General features: G+C 32.0%; 4 protein-coding genes across 10 annotated transcripts in view; 2 read left to right on the plus strand and 2 right to left on the minus strand.

Moving 5' to 3' along the window:
- Positions 1-563: 563 nt before the first annotated feature.
- Positions 564-5,792, minus strand: LOC108775261 (putative ATP-dependent RNA helicase TDRD9). The gene is made up of 9 exons (XM_018541571.1): positions 5,760-5,792; positions 5,013-5,262; positions 4,640-4,934; positions 4,053-4,510; positions 3,359-3,710; positions 3,088-3,254; positions 1,384-3,000; positions 899-1,245; positions 564-747 (listed from the first exon to the last, which is right to left on the minus strand). The coding sequence occupies exons 2-9, from the start codon at positions 5,223-5,225 to the stop codon at positions 564-566; spliced, it is 3,633 nt and encodes a 1,210-aa protein (XP_018397073.1). The 5' UTR covers positions 5,226-5,262; positions 5,760-5,792.
- A 2,462-nt stretch (positions 5,793-8,254) lies between these two features.
- Glob1 (globin 1) lies at positions 8,255-12,584 on the plus strand. The gene is made up of 4 exons (XM_018541496.1): positions 8,255-8,516; positions 9,884-10,070; positions 11,516-11,741; positions 12,295-12,584. Exons 2-4 carry the CDS (start codon positions 9,916-9,918, stop codon positions 12,424-12,426), a joined length of 513 nt encoding a protein of 170 aa, XP_018396998.1. The 5' UTR covers positions 8,255-8,516; positions 9,884-9,915; the 3' UTR covers positions 12,427-12,584.
- Positions 12,585-12,908: 324 nt separating this feature from the next.
- On the plus strand, positions 12,909-14,911 carry LOC108775195 (uncharacterized). Of its 6 annotated transcripts, none has more exons than XM_018541492.1 (3): positions 12,909-13,418; positions 13,503-14,088; positions 14,564-14,911. In XM_018541492.1, the coding sequence occupies exons 2-3, from the start codon at positions 13,785-13,787 to the stop codon at positions 14,905-14,907; spliced, it is 648 nt and encodes a 215-aa protein (XP_018396994.1). In that variant the 5' UTR covers positions 12,909-13,418; positions 13,503-13,784; the 3' UTR covers positions 14,908-14,911. The 6 variants fall into 6 exon arrangements, with proteins under 6 accessions (XP_018396994.1, XP_018396993.1, XP_018396992.1 ...); XM_018541491.1 differs by having other exon boundaries at positions 13,522-14,088; XM_018541490.1 differs by having other exon boundaries at positions 12,909-13,216; positions 13,277-14,088.
- A 2,740-nt stretch (positions 14,912-17,651) lies between these two features.
- The window catches only part of LOC108775210 (class A basic helix-loop-helix protein 15), a 7,773-nt gene continuing 1,562 nt past the window's right edge, over positions 17,652-23,862 (minus strand). The window contains exons 1-4 of one of the 2 annotated variants that reach the window (XM_018541513.1): positions 21,066-21,191; positions 19,758-19,949; positions 18,866-19,002; positions 17,652-18,347 (exon numbers count right to left, since the gene is read on the minus strand). In XM_018541513.1, coding sequence (XP_018397015.1) covers positions 18,194-18,347; positions 18,866-19,002; positions 19,758-19,949; positions 21,066-21,191 — 609 coding nt within the window. In that variant the 3' untranslated portion in view covers positions 17,652-18,193. Of the gene's footprint in view, positions 18,348-18,865; positions 19,003-19,757; positions 19,950-21,065; positions 21,222-23,862 lie in introns of those variants that run through there. The other variant, XM_018541512.1, reaches the window with a different exon arrangement.

Consider the following 23,862-nt stretch of genomic DNA (forward strand, 5'->3'; position numbering starts at 1 on the left):
ATATATATGTATATTATTATACATTGTATAACATATAAAAAGCCTGTAGTTGTTCGACAAAAAATTCAATTTAATACGTAAATAAATTTGTAATTGTACAATAAAAAAGATAGTATATGCTCAATTGTAAACTAAAAATAAAAAGAAAAAAAATACTCTATATAAGAAAAAAATAATTACTTCTTATATCTTATATTAACATTAACCCCCGTATTCATAGTCAGACCTTATACTTAAGGCTTCCTTAAATTTATCTTTAGATACTCAGTAGATACTCAATAAAATGATTCGTAAATCATCTGAAGATAAATTTAAGGAAGCCTTAAGTATAAGGTCTGACTATGAATACGGGGGTAAGTTCCTAGATATATGTATAATGAATTACAACATTGTCACAACTTATCATTTAGTTACAAATTAACCTGACTTTTATTACTATTCATACAATAAGTAAAAAAAATATGATATCGTATCAAATCAACTTATAAAATACAAGTTATAGTATAAAATAAAATTACAAAATAACAAAAGAAATAATTAAACGCAAATGCAAATTTACTTATTTATAGCCTCAGTTGGTCTAGAATATTCTGCAGATTTTCTCCAAATTCGGAAGTTGTATCTATCATTTGTTGTTTCGTTATATGTTGCTCCGAACACAAATGTGCACGAAGGTTGATAATGCCGCGTACTTCTATTAAACACAGTTTGCAATAAATGAGTATAATACTCGTCTCATTTGGCTCCCTGTACATAGAAAGAGTACAAGATATTAATATTATATAAATAATTAAGATATTAATATAAATAAATAACAAGATATTAATATAAATAAATACCAACGTATTTTAAACGGTCCAAATTTAATAGAATATATTATTAATGATGTATCACTTACTGATGAGCTAAAGCCTCTAATTCTAACAGATGTCTAATCATTTCTTCCAGATTATCGTTCCTATCATTTAATTCTAATGCTTTGTGTAAACCATAGACATTACTTTTCTTCGATGTTTCTCGAGCAGGCACGAGAAATAGAGTCTCATCATATCGGTTCCATTTGCCAAAATTACTGATTGGAACTGGCTCTATTTTGTTACGGGTTTTATATATTACATCTTTGAATGCATTTTTAACTTGATTTTGGCAATTTACAATTATATCATGATGAGTATTATCGTCTACAATTTCAGATCTGACATTGAAGTGCATAGCAACATTCATCCAATGGCGTAACTTGTTAATCTGCCAACAAAATTTTCATGATTCATGAATATCTTAATTACTTACATAAAAATACAGACAAAAGAAAATCTCAGATCGAATATGTCTGAATGTATCATGCAACGTGTAGTATGATTTAATTTAGATCAAACAACGTACCATTCGTAAATCATTCATCGCAATTTCGACGTCAAACATAACTTCTAAATCATGATCTGGAAACAAGCTTTGCCCTGTAATACGATTGTATCCCAGTCCACATAGAGCACCTGTGTAATAAGTGCCCAAAGGACTACGTCGCAGTTCCATATATGGTGTAAAAATTAAAGTGATTAGCGATATGAGACCAGGTGTAGTGGGTAAGAGGGTTGTGTTCCGTAGAGTCAGGTTATCCATACTCTTAGAATCTCGAATGATGTTTTGCGCTATCAAAAAAATTCCTTTTGGATTTTCCGGACAGGTATCAAGAAGAACGGAATTGACTGATGTGGCTTCCACGTTCACCCTTTTTGTTGTTCCCTTAGTCACCATATGAACAAGTCTAACTTCTATCGGCGAAAGGGGACCTTGCAATGTCACCTTGGATTGATATTTGTAATTTTCCGGTAAATCCGGATACGGCTTTTTGTCGTACATGTATCGTCTGCTTGGCAATTCGTTCTCTTTGGCAAATTGTTGAAACACAAGTCTTCCATAATCCTTCGTAAGCCCAAGATCTTCGGCTATGCAACAAGCATCTTTGTGATTTAATAAGTTTATTTGGATCGGCATCCGACATTGTCTAAGTTTGATACAATTCCGAACAAAATTGTAATCTGCCATTACGCGATTCTTTTGTTCATATTCGATATAAATGCGATTTGACCCATCGAAGGATACAGTTATGTTCTCGTAGTCTTTGGAATCTACGAGCACATGCTGTCCAAAGATTTCCTGGAGCTTCTTAGAGTACAGTGACCCAGGCTGTTTCGTCGGCCAGCCTCGTAGGATGATGGTATTCACCGGATCGCGAAGAGCTAACATCTTCTCTATCTCTTGTATGCGTTCGTTTACATTATATGGAAATTTGATGAAATAATTAGGATAAAATGCACCGGCGATTATGAATTTGAGTACAAAATATCGATCGATAAAGAGACTTTCCCAAGTGATTCTTTCAGGACCCGTAGTTTCTTTTATGCCGAAGTGATACAACTTATGTTTTATCTCACTTATAAAGGCATCCATCTCGCGTAGCGATCTCACGCGGAGACTCTTCTTTCGCGCCCATTCTTTTTCCTGATTATGACTGTTTATACGACGATTTACTTTATCATTTTGCCACACTTTGAAGGCATTCAAGCAGGCTATACTATCGCTGTCGGACTTAGCGGACCAATGCATTTTCTCGTAATAGGTTGTCTGTAATTCGTGAAATCCAATATTGAATATATCTTTAACGGTCATGCTAGCCGCAATAATAATTGCGTCCGACAGGATGCCGAAAACATGACCCAGGATAACCAATTTCGTTACGTGTACGTCTAACGGAAGATTGGCCATTATATGACCCAAAGGCGTTATATCCCCATCAAATTCGTGTGTACCTCTATTAAGTAATGCACCAACTTCCTTTAATAACAATATAGTATCCCGTATGTTGCTAAGATTAGGTGGATCCAGAGAAAGTGCGAGAAGAGCTTTCGGTTCGCCCATATCCAGCAATTTCGTTTTAAGAACGACATTCGCAAGCGGAGCTCTGAGTATTTCCGGAAGACATTCTTCGTTTAGCACATTCTGTAATTTTCAAGATATGATTTACAGACTCTGCGAAGAATTAAAGTCGAAACATTGAAAACGTCATTTTGGGGTAAAACTACTCACTTTGTAAAATTTTCTTGGTATCATTCTGTATACTCTACCATCCATTACACGGCCTGTACGTCCAGCACGTTGTTGACAATTTGACTTGCTTGCCCAACAAAGTTGCAGGCATTGATAATTAGTTCCAGGTTCCATGACAAGAAGTTTTGTCAAGCAAAAATCAATCACTGAACAAAAAAGGAAATGAGAATTATATATAGTAATTCTATTGACTCACAGAGGTAAAATTAATTCAACAAATATCGCTCAGTCTTGATTCAATATAACATACCATATTTAACATCGGGTACCGTAATGCTACTCTCAGCGATGTTTGTTGATAATATGATACGCCGATAACTTTTCGGTGGTTTCTTAAATACATTTTCTTGTTCCTCAGTTGAGATAAACGAATGTAAAATAATTATATCCCATTGTGTATCCGTATATCTTTCTGATAGAAGTATAGCACGTAATTCCTCGATTTCAGTAAATCCTGGTAAAAATACTAGCACAGCGGGCCTTTCAAATTCATAATCTGGAGCATCATTCTTATTGTCAATACTGTCGAAAATTTCTATAACACGTGCAGCAAATTCTGCTACAGAGATCATGAATTTTGGTTCCTCGGGTACTTCAGGTACCTGTACAAAAAGGCAATATATTTTCCATGATTGCTTCTCCATTAATGCCATTAATCACATTAATCAAAATAAGAAAAAAAGAGGAAGTGAAGTCAATTATTGATTAGTAATATTCTTATTTTAAGTTACATACAAAACCTTTAAAATATTAGCAAAAATTTATTCAATATGAAACAATATTTGAAAAATAATAAAAAGCATAGAAACCTCTACTTTAAAAATACAAAATCCTGTTAACATGTAATATTTTCTTTTCTCTCCATCTTTAAAGTAGACAATGATCGTACTCATTTTGTTTATACATATGACTTAATTATATTTGTACAAAAAATATATACTTACAACACCCAAATTGTCTAACTCATCTAAGTAATACACAGAAATTTCATAAGGGCCACCTTTGGGTATATCAATGATCGGCGCAGGTATAAGTTTATTTTCCAAGGGCGTCGAAAAATATGCAGAAAATTTATCCACGTTAATTGTCGCAGACATCAGTATAACTTTAACCATCGGAGAATTTGTACGTAATAACTTCCTTACTATCAACAGAAGGAAATCCATATCTTCATCGCGTTCGTGTACTTCATCCAATATAACATGAGTATAATCCATCATATGCTTCTTGTTCGTAAGCTTATTTAAAAGCACACCAGTTGTGCAATACGTTATGCGAGTGTCGCGGTTTACATTCTTGATTAAACCCATTTGATACCCCACAAGTGTACCAACAGGCCAGTCTCTTTCTTGACTTACCCGTTTTGCAATGCTCATGGCAGCTATGCGTCTTGGCTGAGTTACTACAAAATAGAAAAGTTTTTGTATTATATGATAAAATATTAATAAAATTGAAATACAAATAATTTGAAAAGAAAATTTAAGTGTATAAATATTCTACTATAGATATGTAGATAGTGTAATCTAGATACCTATGATATTGCAGTGTTGCATCTTTTCAAATTCTGCATTAAGAATAAGTTGTGGCACTTGTGTCGTTTTCCCACAACCAGTGGAACCACGAATAATGACAACAGAATTACTCGCAATCATAGACACAACTTTATTTCTCATAGACAGAATAGCTAAATTATTTTTGGGCCGATAAGCAAAGTTGTACGTTTGGTAAAGCCGAATAGTATCTTCCTTACGAATTGCTATTTCTCCAGATATCTCTGATATGTTGTCTATGTGATTGTCATTGTTGGAAAACATGCTGTTTTTCATCTGTAAAAAAAAGAAAGAACAATAAAGTAAAACATATAAAATGTAGAGTGATATATTTTATATCTTAATGCTTATCACCTGTAGATAGTTTTGTTCTTCTTTATGTATATATTCCTTTACATACTCTGTTTCTGATTCCTTACTACATTGGCCAGTATCATGAGAATCAAATTCTTGATATAATACATCTTTATTTACGTGTTGTTTAATAGAGGGAACTGGCAGATTTATCTTGAGTGGTTCAGTTGATTTGCACATGTTCAGAATACGATCCACCAAATTTGGATTCATTGTTATGCTCTAAATATTGACCTGCTTAAATAGATCACTGAAAATTTATACCAAATTATGAGGCCTTTATACATGTCTACATAACCTACTGTTAATTATATTATATGTTTAAAAAAAATTTTGTAAAGTTTATAATTTCTTCATTTAATACTGAAACGAGAAACATCCAAGCCCACATCAATTTATTAAGATTTTAATTGAGTTCTTGTTGTATCACAGAACGATTTTAAAACTAAATATAAAGGAATAGACTATCTTTTTTAGTAAGAAAAAAAAAGAAAATTTTGCATCTTTTATGATATTTTGATCTTATCTTTTAGTAAGATAACGGTGATAATACACACAGAAAGTAATAAAAGAAAAGTCAGAAGAGTCATATTTAAAATTAACCTTAAAAACGTAAGATGAATATAATCACAGAAATATGAATGCCAAAATAAATCATAGTTATGATAAATGACAGTTTATTTACAGTTTCTTCAACTCCTTATTCTTTTTAAATGGAAAATTGTTCTTGTTTGGAGAATAAATTACCAGTTCAGTGTGATTATCTATGCACCATGTCGCTAAAAAAAAACGTATTTACGTTTGCTACTTCGAGAATCGCAATATCGTTGTTCGAGTTTATTGAATCGCTTCAATCCTTCTCGATTGGCACACGACATTTCTTAACGACTTCGATTGATCTTTGACTAATTTAATTGATAATTAATTTATTAAGCAGTATATCTGTACTATTTTGTTATTAAAATTACTTATTAATATTGGATAGTTTTATTGTTTCTATATATGTACAAAAAATCGAATCAATAGTATCTAATAAATTATATTTACGTATAATACCATATTAACTTATATCAGAGAAAAACCTGATCCTGGCCTTTTTCGTATCCAAATCTCATAAGGTATAATGTCCACGTTTTTGTGGTTCTTCTTCATACTAACGTGGGTTAGACAAGACCGAACCATCAAAGTTGGTTATTCCTCTTTGTCTAATCCACATAATAGTATAGGGAGAAGAACCACGAAAAAAAAACATAGACATTATAACCTATGAGATTTGGTATACGAAAAAGACCAAGATGTCCACTCTCAGGTTTCTCTCTGCTCCATACAATGTGATTATAAATTGTTGCTTAAAATGACCGACATTTTAATAGAGTAACGATAGAGTAACGACTTGTAACGTTCTTTATATATTTTTTTATATTAATGCTTATTTCTATTTTAATTGTATTATATGATTGTTAGACGATTTAATGTTGAGTAGTGTTAGAATTAATTTTATTGAAAATGACTGATTATATATTTTATTGTGAAACGAAAATTATTACTGACTCTTTAATCGCCCTTGACATCATTTTGTTTATTTTAATAGAGTTAAATGCATGGAATAATACTAGAGCCAAATGCATATGATCATTTTAATTCATACCGAGCGCGAAAAAGGTGATTAGAATGAACATAGCCCGATTGTCGCGATTTACCTGCCGCTTCGACTTTCGAGAATCGCAATGACTTCGATACATTTCGAATCCCGGTCAGTCATGGATCGCGCCTCGGATCGCGTCACGCTAGTCGCATCGATGTCGCGAAACGATTCGCGTTCGAAGCGTTCTGTGTTTTTCGCGAACATCTAAAAGTGAAATTATCGCATGTGAGGAATCTATCTCGGAAATATATTTCACCGTAACATAAACACCGTGTGGTATTTCACTTCTACGAGCTTGGCGGCCATTACAAATCGTCCCCTACTATTCGAGCTGCAAGTTGCAACGATAGGTCAATAAATAACGCGCGATCATCATCAAGTACGTGCAAGAATAATTTTGCTATGGATGCAATCAGAGAGACGCCATTATTTTAGCACCATTTATGTCATTTTCTATCCTTGTTTCACGTCTGATGAACGATGAATCACACAAATAGCGCTAATATAGCGTCTCCCCGAACGCACTCTATTAGTTATATGTATATATTCATCAAAATTTTCTGGATTTAAATCGTTTTGGAAAAGAATTAATTAATTTTGAAGTGGAGATTATCCAGTTGTATACATATATTCCACACAATGCACTTTTTCGAGGGACATCCTGGAAACATCTTTAGGATATAAACGTCCTTTGAACGTTCTTAAATTCTTTGGAGAACTGCGTTGTGTGATACATATTTATAAATAGAGGTATATGTATATAATAATATAATCCCGTTAATCTTGATATTTTTAATTGTCCTAATATATCCATACAACATAGATCGTTCCAATAATATTGTAGTCATTAATGTAGTGCAATGGAACTTTATATATATATGGCTATATTAAAAAAAGAAGCAGCTTCGCAACTGTTTCTTTTAATATGATTGATTTATAATATTTATATACTTGGATTCAGTGAGGAACAAAAGATAAAAAGTCATTATTTTATACAATAGTAATATTGTAGTAACAATGCACATGTTGCAATAACGCTGCTGCAAAATTTTTTGCTGTATGAGTATTAATTTCTAATAAGTTTTATTATCAAATATAAAAATAATACAGTTATGAGAAAAAATGTCGGAGTTCTAGATTTTTTAATTTATAAAAAATATTGGAAAGTTATGAAAATTATGTACATTAATATTAATGTTTTAAACAAATATATATATATATATATACATGTATAGTATATAAAATATATAAAATATTTAAACGCACATTATTCAAAACTTTTATGCTTAAAAATTCTGAAAATATAATTAAAATTACATAAAATATATGATAAAATACTACAGAAGGGATATATTTCATTTTTTGAAATTTTAATTTAAATAAAATGTTACAAAGGATACACATTTATATTTAAATGCATGTAAAGGCGCACTTTTACCTCTCCAAATCGTCAGACGAAACTTTCATGATATAGTCGTCGTTCTGCTGGATTCAATTTACAAAGTAGTCGAAAAGATTGATTCTCATTATCAGCAATGCACTTCCTGTTATTGTTCAATCGAGATTTCTAAAGATAGTCCAGCTTACGGAGTTTGTCTTATGAAAACGTATAACGCAATTCCTCCATCGCGGGTTATCTCCGGAAGTGGAGTGGGGACGACTTTAAAATAGTTAGATCGGCCGCCGGCATCGAGTAGTCGCCGCTTGACCAGTGTAGCACGCGTGGCACGTGACATATCGTACTGAATTACAACGTAATTGATACGATTCTCGATAAACGAGGCCTCATCGTGTCAGTCCGTATAGTTGCTCGCGCAGTGCTTCCAGCCGCTCCATTTCTCTTCCTCGCTCAGCCTCTGGTATTAGCTCAGTTATCTTTCACGCTCTATCTCTTCATTCACGAGCGATTTAAGCAATTGCTGCGATACCGAAATCGAAAAGAAAAAGAAAGGCTGAATTGCAGAACATTTCGCGGGTTGTCTCCGTGTTCAGATCCATTATTAGAATGCCAACATTTCGTATCAGGCTGTTCCTCGTGATGAAGTGAACTTGCAATATTCACGAAACGTTGATATTCTAATGATGAATCTGCAGCCATGAAGGTAGCCCGCGAATTTTTATACTTCTGTATAAAAAATATCCGTGGAAGCCTCAAAGGCATTATCAAAGGCTGAATTGATATCGCAAATGAAAGTCGCTTTTGTACAAACGCTTGATCTTGCTATGAATTCGTCGCCCCTTCCATTTTCTTTGTTAGCTTACTGTTAAATATTTTGTCGTACAATTATGATCTTTGCGCGCGAATTTTATTAATTCATCTCGGAGAACGCGAGAAATAAACGGTCTGTTGCAATGATCTGTTTGTGTCGCGTAATAAATAATCCTCGATTGGTTAACATTCAGTGTGCGTGCAAGTCTTGCGTGCTAAAAAGGGCGTTTTTCTCTTTTATAACGAATGCGCAAATCCAGATTACTGTCGTTTGTATAATACCGAAGCAATTTGCATATTTAGAGATAACGCTTGTTTTCATGTGCAAAACGTATTTATTTTTTTTTAATATGACGATATATTTTCTCGCGTCTTTCTATTATATTTTAGTGTCGTACAGTGTCTTTATGTTTTTTATAGAATTCTAATACAGCTTATATATAATTTTAGAAAAGACAATAATTAATTATTTATTTTAAATATTAAAAGCAATGCCATTCACTGCTTTTTAATATTTAAAATAATTTCTTCAAATAGATAATTATAACTATACTGCTTTTCAGTAAAATAGTTAATGTTGAATTTCTGTAAGAAATATGAGAATATAATTATCTGAAAGAATTAATATATTAAGACACGATATAAAAGTAGACGCTATTTTATTTAAATATTTCACCATCTTTCTTTGAAAATCACTTTTGCGTTTGATTTTTCATTAGATATTAATCTAAAAAGTGAAAACACTGTTTTCTAAAAAAAGAGTAGCAGAATTTTCAATCTTGAAGAATGAGATTTCACTCTTTAAAGTAAAATTCCATTTCAAAAAATTTAGAGAATACACACGAATTAAATCGTGATCGATCAAGTTTGCAAAAAAGAAACATTAAAGAATTACCGTCCATTTAACATTAATACCACATATACGAATCCTTTAGTTATTCTTAACGAGAATAAGTCTCCCATTGGAGATCATTTGTGAGATAATCATCTGATCAACAGTGCAATTGTTTTCCATAGATCAGGCTCTGTTCCCGCACACTGACGCGAACATGGCATTGTTTCGTGGTCTGTTTGATTTCTTTCTGAACGACAATAAATTAGACGAAAAACTCGGCCTGACCGAAAAGCAAAAGAGACTAGTGCAGAACACATGGGCGATCGTTCGTAAAGACGAAGTGTCAGTCGGAGTCGCCCTTTTACTCGCGTGAGTGTGAATGAATTGTCGTTTTTTTCATCCGCTCCACACACACTTTTCGCTAAGTACTCGTAACTTCGATCAAATTGAGAGATCACAGAAATAACCGTACCGGTGAAACGACGCAATCCGTAAAAGATGAGATAAATCTAATTAAATATAAGAGAAATCCTATTCTCTCTCTCAGTTAAAGCGGATCCTTAGTTAATTAAATATTTATTAAAATATTAATTATATTTCAGTGTATAATGGAAATATCTATTCTTACTTAAAAAAAAAATAGATAATTAGATAGAAATAAAAGATTTTAATGCAAGATCGCTCATTGTGAGTGATAGCCGCGATATGTTAAGAAATTCTTTCAACGCGGCCGAAGCTTCCTCGCTCAAGAAGTACTTCCGCATTCTAACAAGCCATTCATTTAATGATTCGTCGAAGCGTATATATCTGGTGCATAATAAAAAAACCCATGTCACGCACTACGGGCCTCGTCGTTAACACCCTCACGTCTCATCGAAAGCATTCGCGTTTACTAATGCGTAATGCGTCGCGATGCGTCGCAAAAGATGCGGCAAAAGGCTCGCTATGAAAATTTCAACGCTGTTTTCATTATCACATGTGACACCGGAGTAAATTATTGCGACATCTTACAATCATATTGCATTGACTATCTTGCGATAGGAGTTATTTACAGCTTATTTCTCTAACGTATATCAAGGTTATCACAAAAATAGAAATCAGGGAAATTGAAAACGGTCAGCGAATTCAGGGAAGAATCAGGGATTTAGGAAAATTTTCTAGAAAATTAAAATTTTTGGTTTTGATGCGTAAGTATCTCACACCCACGTAATTTTGGAATACTATTAACTTAACAATTACCTGCAAATAATTGACTTTTGCTGTTACTGTTTCGTGTTGTTTTATCTTCCATCTATATAATAAAAAATATTATAATAATATAAATAATGTTTAATGCAAAATATATATTTACATTACTAACATCAATTTATAATAATGTAATCAAGTCTAAATTTAAATTCGGATATAATTATATTAAAGTTATAAATCTTAAGCTTGTTTTATATCAAAAAGTATAAAAACGATGGAGCATTTTTTAAAATAATGAGTTAAGAAAACTCGAGTTAATTAATCTCGTAACTTTCACATGATAATGTAAGTCATATGTATTTACAGAATAATTCATTTAAGTTGCTCACCCATGTTAGCTCTGCTTCTGCTTTTTAATAATAACGAGAAATCACGTTCTCTCATTATTTATCTGTGCAGTTGATGCATAACATAAACATCTTTAATTTTTAATTTCATATCATAATTTCATATCATATAATTTTAACGATGGATCAGCCCTAAAACGACTTGCTTTTTAATCATTTCTTCAAAACTGCTCATTTTGCTCGCGAATTCAACACGTAACTTAAAATCATTTTTTATAGCTTTTTCAAAAAATATCCAGAAAGTCAAAATGAATTTAAGTCGTTTAAGGACGTCCCTCTCGATGAACTGCCGAAAAACAAGAGATTTCAAGCGCACTGCGTTAATGTCATAGCAACGCTTGGTAAAGTGATTGAACAAATGCACGATCCAGAATTGATGGAAGCGAGCTTGATTAATTTTACCGAAAAACACAAGGTTCGTGGACAAACACCACAGCAGTTTGAGGCAAGTAAATCTTTAAATTTGCATTTTTTATATTCTTTTCCCGATGACGTAATAGAAATACATTTTGTATCTAAAATTTTATTTATAAACTTTAATCCATTCTTATTATCTTTTTATTTAAATGATTTGTCAAATATATTTTTTATTTTTAAGATATAAAGGCTTTTATAGATGTAAAAAGATCTTAAATCTTTTATTGAATTAATTTTGTGTGCTTCCTGTATAAAATTATTTCACAAAATTACTTTTCGGAATTAGTCGATAATTGCTCATCTTGCGAATTAACACTTACCAGATTTATATTGACTGCTTTCAACAGAAAAAACTGATCAGTGATTTTTTAGATTATATGATTGGGCGCTCAGTGATTCTTTAATATAATCGGTTTCTACACTTAGATCCAGCGAAGAACTAAAGACAAGAATAAATCCTATTAAAGAATTATGGAACGCTCATTGATCAGATTTTTCTATTTTAAACGCAACCATTAATGTTATTTGTTTTTTATTTTAAGATATAATAATTATAAATAATTGTAATAAATATCTTTCAGAATTTGAAACAGATGATACTAGAAGCTTTCCCTTCTGTATTCGGAAAGCAATACACGTCAGAGGTGCAAGAGGCTTGGAAGAAAACCTTGGACTTGATTTTTTTGAAAATCTCTCAGGTGTACACAAATTGAGATGCTCAAAATCGCGAGTTTTTAATTGTAAATGATAAACCTGTGGCACATATTATATATCGCTTTTTAAAAATAACATCTATCGAAAAGTTTAATCAATCATGACAATGATATGTTTTTCACAAGATATTAATGAAACTTATATATAACTTTTTGCACGACGATGATTTAGCAGTTTTTCAATATTATACTGGCATTTCAAGAAATGACAGTTGTGATTAACGAGATCAATATGATGTAATATTGTGATGAAATTTGTACATATATACAATATACATATATATATATATATGTTCATGTGACAATAAAGTATCTTGTATGAAATTAATGCAAAAAATTGTTCTTCCATCAAGTTTTACATTAAATAAAGTTAAGAAGCCAAAATTTTTTAAAAATTAAAGAATTTATTTTTACATGCAATAAGAAAATACTAAGTTTCGTGACTATAATTTTATTTCAAATTTGCTAAAATTTCGTTTTTATTAACCTTATTGGATAAATGCGTTCACATTAATCTGATATATATGTTATAATTTTTCTCTCAACCTTTCTTTTTCTGTTATCGTTTTGAAAACTTCATTATTCGATCGATCAAATCTCACATTGTGCAACATCAACAAAACGTGACGTTAGCCAAGTGTGCGTTATTCGATTTGCCTAACCGCGAAATGTCAATTGCTTACTCTTATTGTTTTCTACTAACGGAACGATAGGACAAGATGATACGGAGTACTCTTGAAAAAACGAGGAATGAATAATACCAATGCAACCATTCACGATATTTTATCAGGTGAGTCGAATGAAGGATATCCAGAGCGATGACATTCGTATCCGGCACGATGTATTTTAGGACGCCAGGCGATCTCCTTGTCCATACACGTCATCGGTGGCATTATAATCGCTATTATAATTTGCACTTGCTGCTGCACCTTATTCGTGAGGAACAAGTGTGCGAGGATCATTGATAAGCTGACAGGCAGACAGAAAAAGGAGTCAGTATATTAAAAAAAACTATTATCTGTAATGCGATTCTCAGCACGATTCCGAGGTTAAATATACGAGAAACGATTGATCAGTGTGTAAAAATATATTCAGAAAGTATTTCCCTTCCGACATCGAGGAAGGACGAAAGAAATTACGGAAAAAAAAGAAGAGACCCGTGTCGCCGGACTTGATACAGACGACGGAAGTCACCGCGCCGATTATCCCAAAGGAACCGGTGAGGGCGGAGAGATTGGAGACCGCATCACCGACTCCCTGCTACAAATGTTACAGAAAAAAGAAAAAGGGACGAAAAACGAGGCAGATACGATGAGATCGCGAAGAAGATTAATCGATAAGTAAACCAGGCAACGAAAATGAGACATCTTCTCGAATTAAAAGGAAATAAAAACACATGCTACAACAGAATGATCTTTTGTTTTTATTTGTGCGATTCTTTCTCTTTTTCTAATGTCTCGTTTGATAGAAAAATGCGGATGATCAGTGTTTGTGTTGTAATCGTCGCGTTAATTTTTGTCTTAAGAATCCACGGTACGATAGACGTGAATCTGAGCGAATTGGAGTATCTCGCAGCTCGATTAAACCCGGTCGAATGTAGGCGATTGATCGCCGCGCTTCATTATACGACTTACGACTTGCCGAGCAGCTTGGCTGCAGCAGGTCGGCTCTCCTTTTCGTGGTTATATGCACGATTTTGGAAAGAACGATTTTGGTGAAGTATTTATAAATTCAGGTAGATACAAATATTATAATTATATACTCTCTAAAACTTTTAGAGTGAATCTCATTCTTAAAGATTAAAAATTGAACCATTCTTTTTTTAAGACTAGCTCAATTTTTACTCTTTACAGTGAGATTCTAAAGAATGTAGAGAGTAGAAAATTCAAGCATAAGAAGTAACGCTGCAAAAGTTTTAACATTCTAGTAATCTGCATCTTGAGTATCATACATAATTATTTTAATAATTCAATAAAATTATTTTTACATCTGTAGGTAAATTTTAAGTATTCAGCAAAATCGTTCTTTCTATATGTAAACTTAAATCGCAAGACTCTTCATTAATTTAATCGTTTTGATTGATTTATTCATCCTTCAAACGATTTAATTAACGTTCAATTATTCCCACGAATAAAAGAGCGTAAGGTGGACGAGGAGATCCCGTGTCTGCGTCAACTGCTTCATTGGAATAGTTCTCCTGAGGAGGGTCGGGGAAAGACGCACGCGGCGATTGTACATCGACTTCGGCAGCTAAATCGCAACGATCTCGCCGATTGGCTTGGCAAAACCACCTTCAAACAACTGGGAAAGGATCTGGACAATGCTATTACGCTGTCCTTCGACGAACTCGCCGAGGAAGAAATGGAAACCAGCACGTCGGCATTCCACATTACTAATTATACTCAGGGCTGCGCAAAACATGATCGAAATATCCTTTACAAAATGCATAGCCATAAAATATATTTTAATTGTAAAATATAAAGTGACGAGGAGAGAGTATGTCTGAACATTGAAATTGGACAATAAGAACAAATTGTTATAATAATAAACATTAAAAACTCTTATTTAAATCAAATACCATAGGAGAAGATTTTGTGTTTATTATTTCTTCAAAATATTTATAAATTAATCAAAGATTCGTGTATTTTAAATAAAGTATTCATGAATTTTAGATAAAGTATAATATGTTACACAGTTCTGATTATAATTTCATTTTTTACTTGACTTCCGCATATTGTTTCCTTTAATATAAAATATCTTTACTTAAATAATATATCAAATATTCATTGCGTTTGCAGTTTAATTACAACAACTGAGGTTGTTTCGTGGACTCAAGAAGAAGATCCGTGGTTAACAATTGATACAATTCTTCTGGCTGTACTGCTTGGGTTGCTAGGAACACTATTTGTTTTAATTATAGCCATTATTATACATACTGTCAGGAGCAATAAAAATTAAACATTGTGTATAACAATTAAACCATGTGTATGTTCTTCCTTTCTATTTAAGTTTAGGTGAAGCTTCTAAAATATGAATGTTAAAAAATGCCCATGTTAAAAAATGAATTAATAAAAAAAAGTTCTTTATTCTCATCTTGTTAAGATCATTTTTTGTTAATGTAAGTGAAAGTGTATTACAAAAATTTAAAAGTCTCAATGTTTTAACGTTTGTTATTTAAAAGAAAGAGGGAAGCAGTCTTGATATTTTCGAAAAAATGTGCGGTAAATATAGAATTGCTTTTATTACAATATAAATCTCTTAAAGCAAAACATTTTTCTCTTTAATAATTTAAGGCATTTAGAAAAGACGTTATAATATATGGGTGAGCAATTTAATTACCCTGCATTTTTATGTAAAATTTTTCAAATATAACACGAATGAAAGATGTCGCATTATAATAAAGTTATGCCATGTAAATGGCAATTTCATGATGATAGGACCATAAATACTAAGGCCGCCTTAAGTTTAACTGTATAGTTCTTTCAGAAAACACAATTAAAATCTTATAGTCATCTTCAGCTAATTATGCATGGTTATGGAAATGATTTGTACGCACAAATACAGAAAATTATGTGAATGCAATATTTAATCGTAATAATACGCTATTCAATAATAATATCAATAATAGTAAAATATAATAACGCGTGAAACAATGAACATGGCAACTACCATCACAATGACAGTGACAATGATAATGATAACAACAGTATGATAATAGCGCGCATGATGACAACTGTTACACATATATTAATAATTGCGATAATCGACTGTAAACTTTCTTACGACTTATGACTTCGAGACGTAAAATTGCGACTGAATAATTAATCTATCTAATAGTAACATGCATTTATATGGACATTATATGATAATAACGAAACTATAATAAATCAGCTGCATTTGATTTGTCGCAAATGTACAGTTAACAAATTTTAACGTAACTGTTATCTATTAGCTTGATTAGTCTGTTTAGGTCTATCATACCACTATTATGGTATGGTATGGTAAGACTTCGTCTTTATGCAAAATTACTTATGTAAAAATTAATTATCTTTGAAAAAAAATGAGTAAAATTGTAATAAATCTGATGGTAATCATCAAATGTAATTTAATTAATTTTACATTTGGTAATTACGTTTGTAAATTGCTAATTAGCCAAACAGTTATTACTTATGTGTATAGCTTGCAGCTAAAAATAAGACTGATAATTGATGATTGGAAAAGATTAAAAATGTAGTTATTGCGATTGGTTAATACCAATTAGCGAATAATATATTTGTCGTTTAGATTATTCGCGGACGGAGAAATACGAGTGAAAGGCATGTGTTGCAACAGATGATATCACTACAACGAGAGAAACATTAAATTAATGTGTTATTAATTTAATATAATAACAATAATAGAAATAATGCAATAATAATATAACAGTAATAATAATAATCTTTCAAAAGGATTTTAAAATAATCGAATATTAATCGAAATAAAATATTAAAAGAGAGATAATATCTCTAACCATGTAACAATGGTATTCTATAGGAATGATAATTGTATAGTACAGTTATAGTAGTAGGAATAATAGTAGGAGTGATGATTGCAGTAATATATAATAGTGTAGCAATATAGTAACAGAGTAGTATTAGTAATAGGAATAAAAGTAATAATAGTAGTAGTAGTTGTAACTAGCGTGATAATATTTTGCACTAAAAGTCGACAATGTTGATAAAAGAATAAATTAATCGAAATTTAATCGACAGAAAAAACTCACGATGTGAATTTGCACAACCGTCATTTTCGGTGCATTTAATGTGCCATACAATATAAATATTTTCTGGATATATTCTCTTTCTCTCTCTCTTTCTCACAGCTCTCTTTCTCTCTCTCTCTATCTCTCACTCTCTCACTCTGTTTCTTTTTCTCTCGATATATTCTATATGTACAGCGAGAAGCACATTCTACCTGAACACGTCATTACTTAGATATTTGGAGAAGTACATTATCTTTCAGCCCTAGATAAGAAAATAGACTAACAGAATTTTGCTACCTGCTTCATTTTGCATTATTCATTCTTGAATTAAAAGGAAGTGAGAATTGAGCAGTTTTTTTTTTAATAACGAGCTTTAAACTTCAGGAATTTAACTATATAAGAAAAATATAATATCTAAAATGTTGTTTCAATCATTTTAGACGAATATATATAATATATATATTTATAATAAAATCTTAGGGGTTTGGCTGTTAAGATATTTCTCTATCTAGCGTAATAGATAGAAATTAAGTTATAAAAATAATGGCTTTCTATGAAAAACTTTTTCTATATAAGGACATCTCGATTCTTCGAGAAATCTCTCTTTGAAAAAGATTATGCGCTAGATCGGAAACGTTCCGTGTATTACGTATCTAAAAACGCGTATTCTTTCTATTTTTCTCTTTTTCTTGTCTTGTCCTTTCTTCATTTACTTTGCTATATTTCGTTACGTTTATCTTATACTTCATTACATGTTCGTCTTATTTTTCTCTTTCTATTCGTTTTTCCTTCTTTCTATTCTTTTATTTTATCGCGTTCCTATGGAATCATCGTTTTATTGCACGAATTTTTCGAAAACGTACGACGATCTACGAAGATTCATGGCGAGTAATGAGCGAATCGTCACGGATTGCTGTCTCTACGAAAGGCACTAATATGATAGTTTATCACAGAGTCTGTGCGTGTACGTGTGCGCGTGTATGTGCATGTATGTGTCCCGACACATGTCGTTTAGATCGAATTTTTTTAGATCCTGCGTTCTAAGTCTTCATGGAGAAGACTGTTGTTGTTGGTCTCGTGAATCGACGCGGGGGATGATTCGTCAGGTTGTTCACCTCCGCTTAATTCTAGTTGGCCGGTACTATCACCACTACTGGAACCGCATTCACCATCGACAAATCTGAAAAAGAATATTTTTTTAAATATACACAGAGAATGTTTCATTTTAATTACATATTTTATATATTTCAGAGATTTCATCTATTTTAGGAAGATAAGTAAAAGTTTCAAGAAATTATAATTTTTAAATAAAAAATAATACATGCAGTAAATTTTTCATATCACACATTTTTTAAGTTAAATCACACACAGTGTTTTTTTTTTATATAATACTTCTATTCTCTATATATAAAAATATTGAGATTGTCAAAAATTAATAGTTTAGAGAATAGTTTAGATTTTATATTGACATATTTAAAATATAAAAAATCTCATAAAAATATTTATTTTTTGATATTATTTTAATATCTTTAACATCTTGTATAAAATATTTATCTACAGTACTCATTCTTCTATTTTTCTCTTTATTTATTATTTACCCAGTTCTTCATGATATGAATTGTTTAATTCTAATACAGTGGATAATTATTTCACGCTGTGTTGCGATTTAACAAAACACTGGATTAGAACAATACTCACGTATACGGTTGTTCTTCGCCGCGCATCTCGCATATGACATTCGTCAGTGCTATTATATAATTTTTAGCCAACGTGAGCGTTTCTATCTTGCTGAGCTTCCTCTCCATTTTTACGTGTGGTATTACCTCGCGTAATTGCTGTAAATTATAACCGGGAGAAGTGGATTGAAAGTCTATCTATTACATCGAGTCGCATTCGCGATAAATAACAGCTTGCAATCTAATCAAATATGGTCGAAAGTTGATACATTTTTAACGATGCTACGCATGATCAGTCAATAAGAGAGTTACTTATCCGATAGAGCTGCAGTTGCGAGTTATCGTCATTTATCTTCTACATAAATCAATTTTTTACATATTGCTAACGTGTGCATTTTGTTGTTTGACGCAGATTAACAACGCGTTTTGCGTAGTAATGAGTAATGATTGTAATACAATCGAGTTAAATATTGTCTTTTTTTAGTATTAGAAACAAATATCAGTACAAAATATTACACAATATTTTTTAACTACAATATTTTTCAAATATTATTGCTAAAGTATTTCAAATAAAAGAAAGAATCTTACTTTCAGTCAAAGTGGACCTTAGTGCTTGATATAATAAGAATAATTATTCTTTCTTTATCTTATTTAATTTTATTCTTATTGGTCTAATTTTTTCCACCTATAAGTATCTTAATATAACATTTTTGTTGCTCAACAATCCTGCAGGTTGACGTATTTATGGAATAAAAATCGATTATATTTCATTAATTTCAGTCTTATTGTTCGCGATTTAATGTTCCGTAGCGAAAGTTTCTCGTTCTTCGAAAGTTTTTAGCAAAGTTCGTCGCGCTCGTCGCCGCGACGACGCGACGAAGCGAAAGCTGTTCGAGGAAGCAATAAACTATTACCTCAAAGGCATCGTTGAGGGAGTGCATTCTCATTCTCTCTCTCTCGTTACTCTCGAGCCTCCTCAAGTTCCTCTCGCGCGCGGAAATTCCGCTTTTCCGTCTCCTCGTGGTCGGCGGCGCGTTGCCGCGATTTCTTCTCTTCGCCTGTTTCGGACTCCTCTCGCTTCCGCTGCTGTCGCTCTCCTCGCCCACCTGTTTTCGTTCGGTTCATAACAGAATAGATCTTCGTTAAATATTTGCTCTGATGTTTCATAGCACAGCGCGATGTAGATATTGTAGATACAAGCGAATCTCCATTTAAAAATTTCTCACAAAAAAATAATTTACATTCGAAAATTGTGCTGATGTATTTGCGATTCTCACTTTATTCAAAGAACACGCAGAGCGTTTATAAATATCTTATACAGTGCGTCTTTTTTAGCTTTAATTATATGACACGAAAATATAAGTATGATGTAAATTGTTTGTTTCGTTGAATTGATTTCAGTAATGCTTTAAAAAGTGATTGAGTTTTTAATTTATTCTAAATTGAGTGTTAACTTAGTATATTCATTTTTAATTATTTTTTATAAGAAAAAATGATTATCTCACAAATGTATTTTAAAGAACATTGTTATCCATAGGTGCGTCTATATCCGAATATAATCGACACAAGCAAAAGTGATTACATTAATGCATGATAAGGTCTTACATAATAATAGCATTTTTTAATCTAATCTAACCAAAGATCTTACCGTGCTATTTTCATCAACAAAAGAACTTATTTAACCTCTTTACCCTCTTGTCCCTCCTTTTAACAATGCGTTTCGAGGATATTTAAAGCAATAAATGCTGATAGACAAAATGTTTGCAATTTTCTTCGGTGCTGCATAATGCTGATAAAAAAAATAATTTACTCAATTTGGATAGCTGATAATGAGAAACATTTGTTCCACGTATTACATCCAATGGTTTTTGCTTTTAAAACTAATTTATTACCCATTCATCGAATTCGGTCGCAGTCAACTAATTTTGTTTATGTATCGTATTGTTGGTAACAATCGTATTCAGCTAAACATTGTATTCGAGTCTCATTGCAAATTATCTATTTCGTCGTGCTACAAATCAAGAAGCGTCGGAAAAGCCTGAGTCTTATCAAATCGGCATGATAAATAAAGAATTATGTGGGTCGAGTATCTTTTCTTATTCGGTGTAAATGCTTACGGAACTTTAAAAGCCTGGGGCGAGATAACGCGCAGAGTGCGATAAAAAGGGAAACGAGAGAGAGAGAGAGAGAGAGAGAGAGAGGGAGGAGAATAGGTGAAATACCTCCGCGACATGGTGGCGAGTACGTTTGCCGGTAAGCGAGTCAACGGAGGCGTCGTCCAGGTCGATGTACATTTCCCGATCACCGCAGTCTTGGTCGCTACCCGATAGCCTATCCAGGCTTCGCATTATTCCGATCAAAATCACAGCTCGATCCCTCTGTAACAAACCGCATTACCTTCAAAAATGCATAGGTGCTAGAAAAATACCAGAAAAGAAAGCAGGAAATGCTCTTCTTACATAAATATCGTTGCAGTTCTTTCTATCTTTTTTATAATCATAAATGAAAAAGAATAAATACAAACTTCTAATAAATGATGAATGGACAGAAGCAATTTAAAGTTAGCATGTATTTTTAATACATTAAGTTCTTATGATACTGTAGTTATATATGAAATATATTATACGACGAGTTAAATTATATCACGTTTAAAGTGTCTGTTATAAATATAAATATGTATACGCAAAATAAAATAATATTATTCGAGATTTTGCAAAAGAAAAAAAATTATATATTATTATACGCTTTACAAGATTTTTTTTCTTTGAAATATATATGCATATTAAATAAAAATAAAATAGAATATGTATATAGAATCATAATGAACAACAAATCGTGATAAACTACGTCTCACGGGATGCATAATGCAATAATTTACGTTACGTTTCATTGCAGATAAAAAATTTTAGAATCATCTATCAAGATTAAACGTCATTATCGACGCTGACGCTAATGTCTCGTTCGACGATTCTGAAATACCCGACTACCAGACTATAAGTCACGATGTAGCTTCTTTAAAACATTGGTTCTATTAATGCGAGCAAAGCGAGATGGGAAAAGACAGAGAGAGAGAGAGAGAGAGAGAGAGAGAGAGAGAGAGAGAGAGAGAGAGAGAGAAGGTCAACACGAGCACGTGTAGGTGATGATAATCAAATCGGGGTATCCCGTTTTTCCTACTTTGCTCTTCAATGCCAAGAATTGCCGCTCGCGGCCGCGTGCACATGTCAGATCGGACTAATCCGGCTGTCAGAATCGAGACCGACGATTCGAGGTGGATGCGAAACACGACTTCTTCATGACTCCTACTTTCTCCCGTCATCGAGCGCTCATGCGATTGCTCTCATGATATTACGATTTCGTCAAACCTTGACGCATAAACGCACGAACAGTAATACAGTCAGATCGGGCTGCCTATGAGATTGAGCAATACACTGGAGTTGCATAATGCACGATATTATCGAGAATAATTAACTTTCGATTTTTCAAACCTCCTGATGTTTCTCGAAGGAATTCGCATGCAACGCCGAATTTGTCTTTATTTTAAAATATATTGAGAAGGAAGATTCTAAATAGTAGTCAGACGTCGAGCGAAATAACTTCAGTTGCATTATTATGTTTGATATATGAATACTTATTAAATATATTTAGAAAAGGATAATTTTTTTTATTATTATATTATAACATATTTATGTTTATATGAATATTTGATTGAAATTATTTCACTTAATATTTAGTAGTTATTACCAAATCTTTTTTTCAATATAATTAATAACAAAAAAGATAAAATGTATGCTTTGCCTGCACTAATATTTTTTGAAAATATAAGTTACAAAGTATAAGTTGCATTAATATATAAATTACATCTTTAAATATAAAAGTTATAAAAATATATTAATATAATTATATCTCTCCATATATTTTCTTGTATATATTCCTTATGTATTTCGACACTTCGTTTATTTTTTATTTACTTAATATCTTTCAGATCGAATTAATATTATAAAGTTTACATCAAGTTTCTCACAACATGCAGTTGCGACACGTTATTCATTTAGGAACAAATTAGCTTAATGCGATTGTAATTAATCGCGCCGTGTCGGTAGCGAAAATTTGCAGCCCCACGCACATTCGATTCGTAAACGCATACTCGTATTATGTTAACGCACGCATTATTGTCAACAAGCATGACAAATCGACCTACAATTACAAAATGGCGAAATACCGTTTTACGCGAAATACAAGGCACAATTTTTCAGGACACTCTCCTATCGCGACAATGATACGTACATTTTGCGAGAACACGCTGCATAATAACAAAGTCGTTTCTCTATCTTTTAATAGGTCGTATCCGATATCGATAACTCTGCTGCAATAACTTATCGTAACTCTTGCCGTCCCTCTCTATAAAGCACGTTTTCGTTTTTTCGCGAGATATGTAGTACATATACATATTATCTATATATGCACAAATCATGTATTTTATATATACGTTGTAATATAAAAATAATCGGTATATAAATAAACTATACTAAATGTGTGTGTGTATACATACTTATACATTGAAAAAAGTCTGGTTGCGTTAATAGCAATTCTATATTAGTTAATAATAAATAAATCAGAATTTTCTGAGTGAAAAATTAAAAATATTCTCAGCTCATATAAAATTAAAATTATACAAAATAAATATTCTTCCCAGGTCAAATAAATAATGAGCTATATTTGTTGTTACTATTCAATAAATTTATTACAATCAGTAGAAATTAACTCGGAACGTTTCGACTTTACAAAGTCATCATCAGCCGCATAAACCCCAATCTAATTAATAAGCTTATATATCAAACGCAAAAAAACCAAATCAAAATTACAACACTCGATTTTGATTTGGTTTTTTTGCGTTTGATATGTAAGCTTATTAATTAGATTGGGGTTTATGCGGCTGATGATGACTTTGTAAAGTCGAAACGTTCCGAATTAATTTCTACTGATTGTAATAAATTTATTGAATAGTAACAACAAATA

Source organism: Cyphomyrmex costatus, unplaced genomic scaffold, assembly GCF_001594065.2.
Source record: "Cyphomyrmex costatus isolate MS0001 unplaced genomic scaffold, Ccosl1.0 scaffold29, whole genome shotgun sequence".
NCBI classification, from domain to species: Eukaryota; Metazoa; Arthropoda; class Insecta; order Hymenoptera; family Formicidae; genus Cyphomyrmex; species Cyphomyrmex costatus.

What these genes read in the sequence shown, in the direction of transcription:
- LOC108775261 (XM_018541571.1), bottom strand. Translation starts at nt 5,225, where the DNA reads ATGAATCCAAATTTGGTGGATCGTATTCTGAACATGTGCAAATCAACT. An exon ending in AAGAACAAAACTATCTACAG is followed by an intron (nt 4,935 to 5,012) that starts GTGATAAGCATT and finishes TTTTTTTTACAG; the next exon opens with ATGAAAAACAGCATGTTTTC. An exon ending in GCAACACTGCAATATCATAG is followed by an intron (nt 4,511 to 4,639) that starts GTATCTAGATTA and finishes TCTATTTTGTAG; the next exon opens with TAACTCAGCCAAGACGCATA.
- Glob1 (XM_018541496.1), top strand. Translation starts at nt 9,916, where the DNA reads ATGGCATTGTTTCGTGGTCTGTTTGATTTCTTTCTGAACGACAATAAA. An exon ending in GGAGTCGCCCTTTTACTCGC is followed by an intron (nt 10,071 to 11,515) that starts GTGAGTGTGAAT and finishes CATTTTTTATAG; the next exon opens with CTTTTTCAAAAAATATCCAG. An exon ending in AAACACCACAGCAGTTTGAG is followed by an intron (nt 11,742 to 12,294) that starts GCAAGTAAATCT and finishes AATATCTTTCAG; the next exon opens with AATTTGAAACAGATGATACT.
- LOC108775195 (XM_018541489.1), top strand. Translation starts at nt 13,785, where the DNA reads ATGAGACATCTTCTCGAATTAAAAGGAAATAAAAACACATGCTACAAC. An exon ending in GAGCAGCTTGGCTGCAGCAG is followed by an intron (nt 14,089 to 14,563) that starts GTCGGCTCTCCT and finishes CACGAATAAAAG; the next exon opens with AGCGTAAGGTGGACGAGGAG.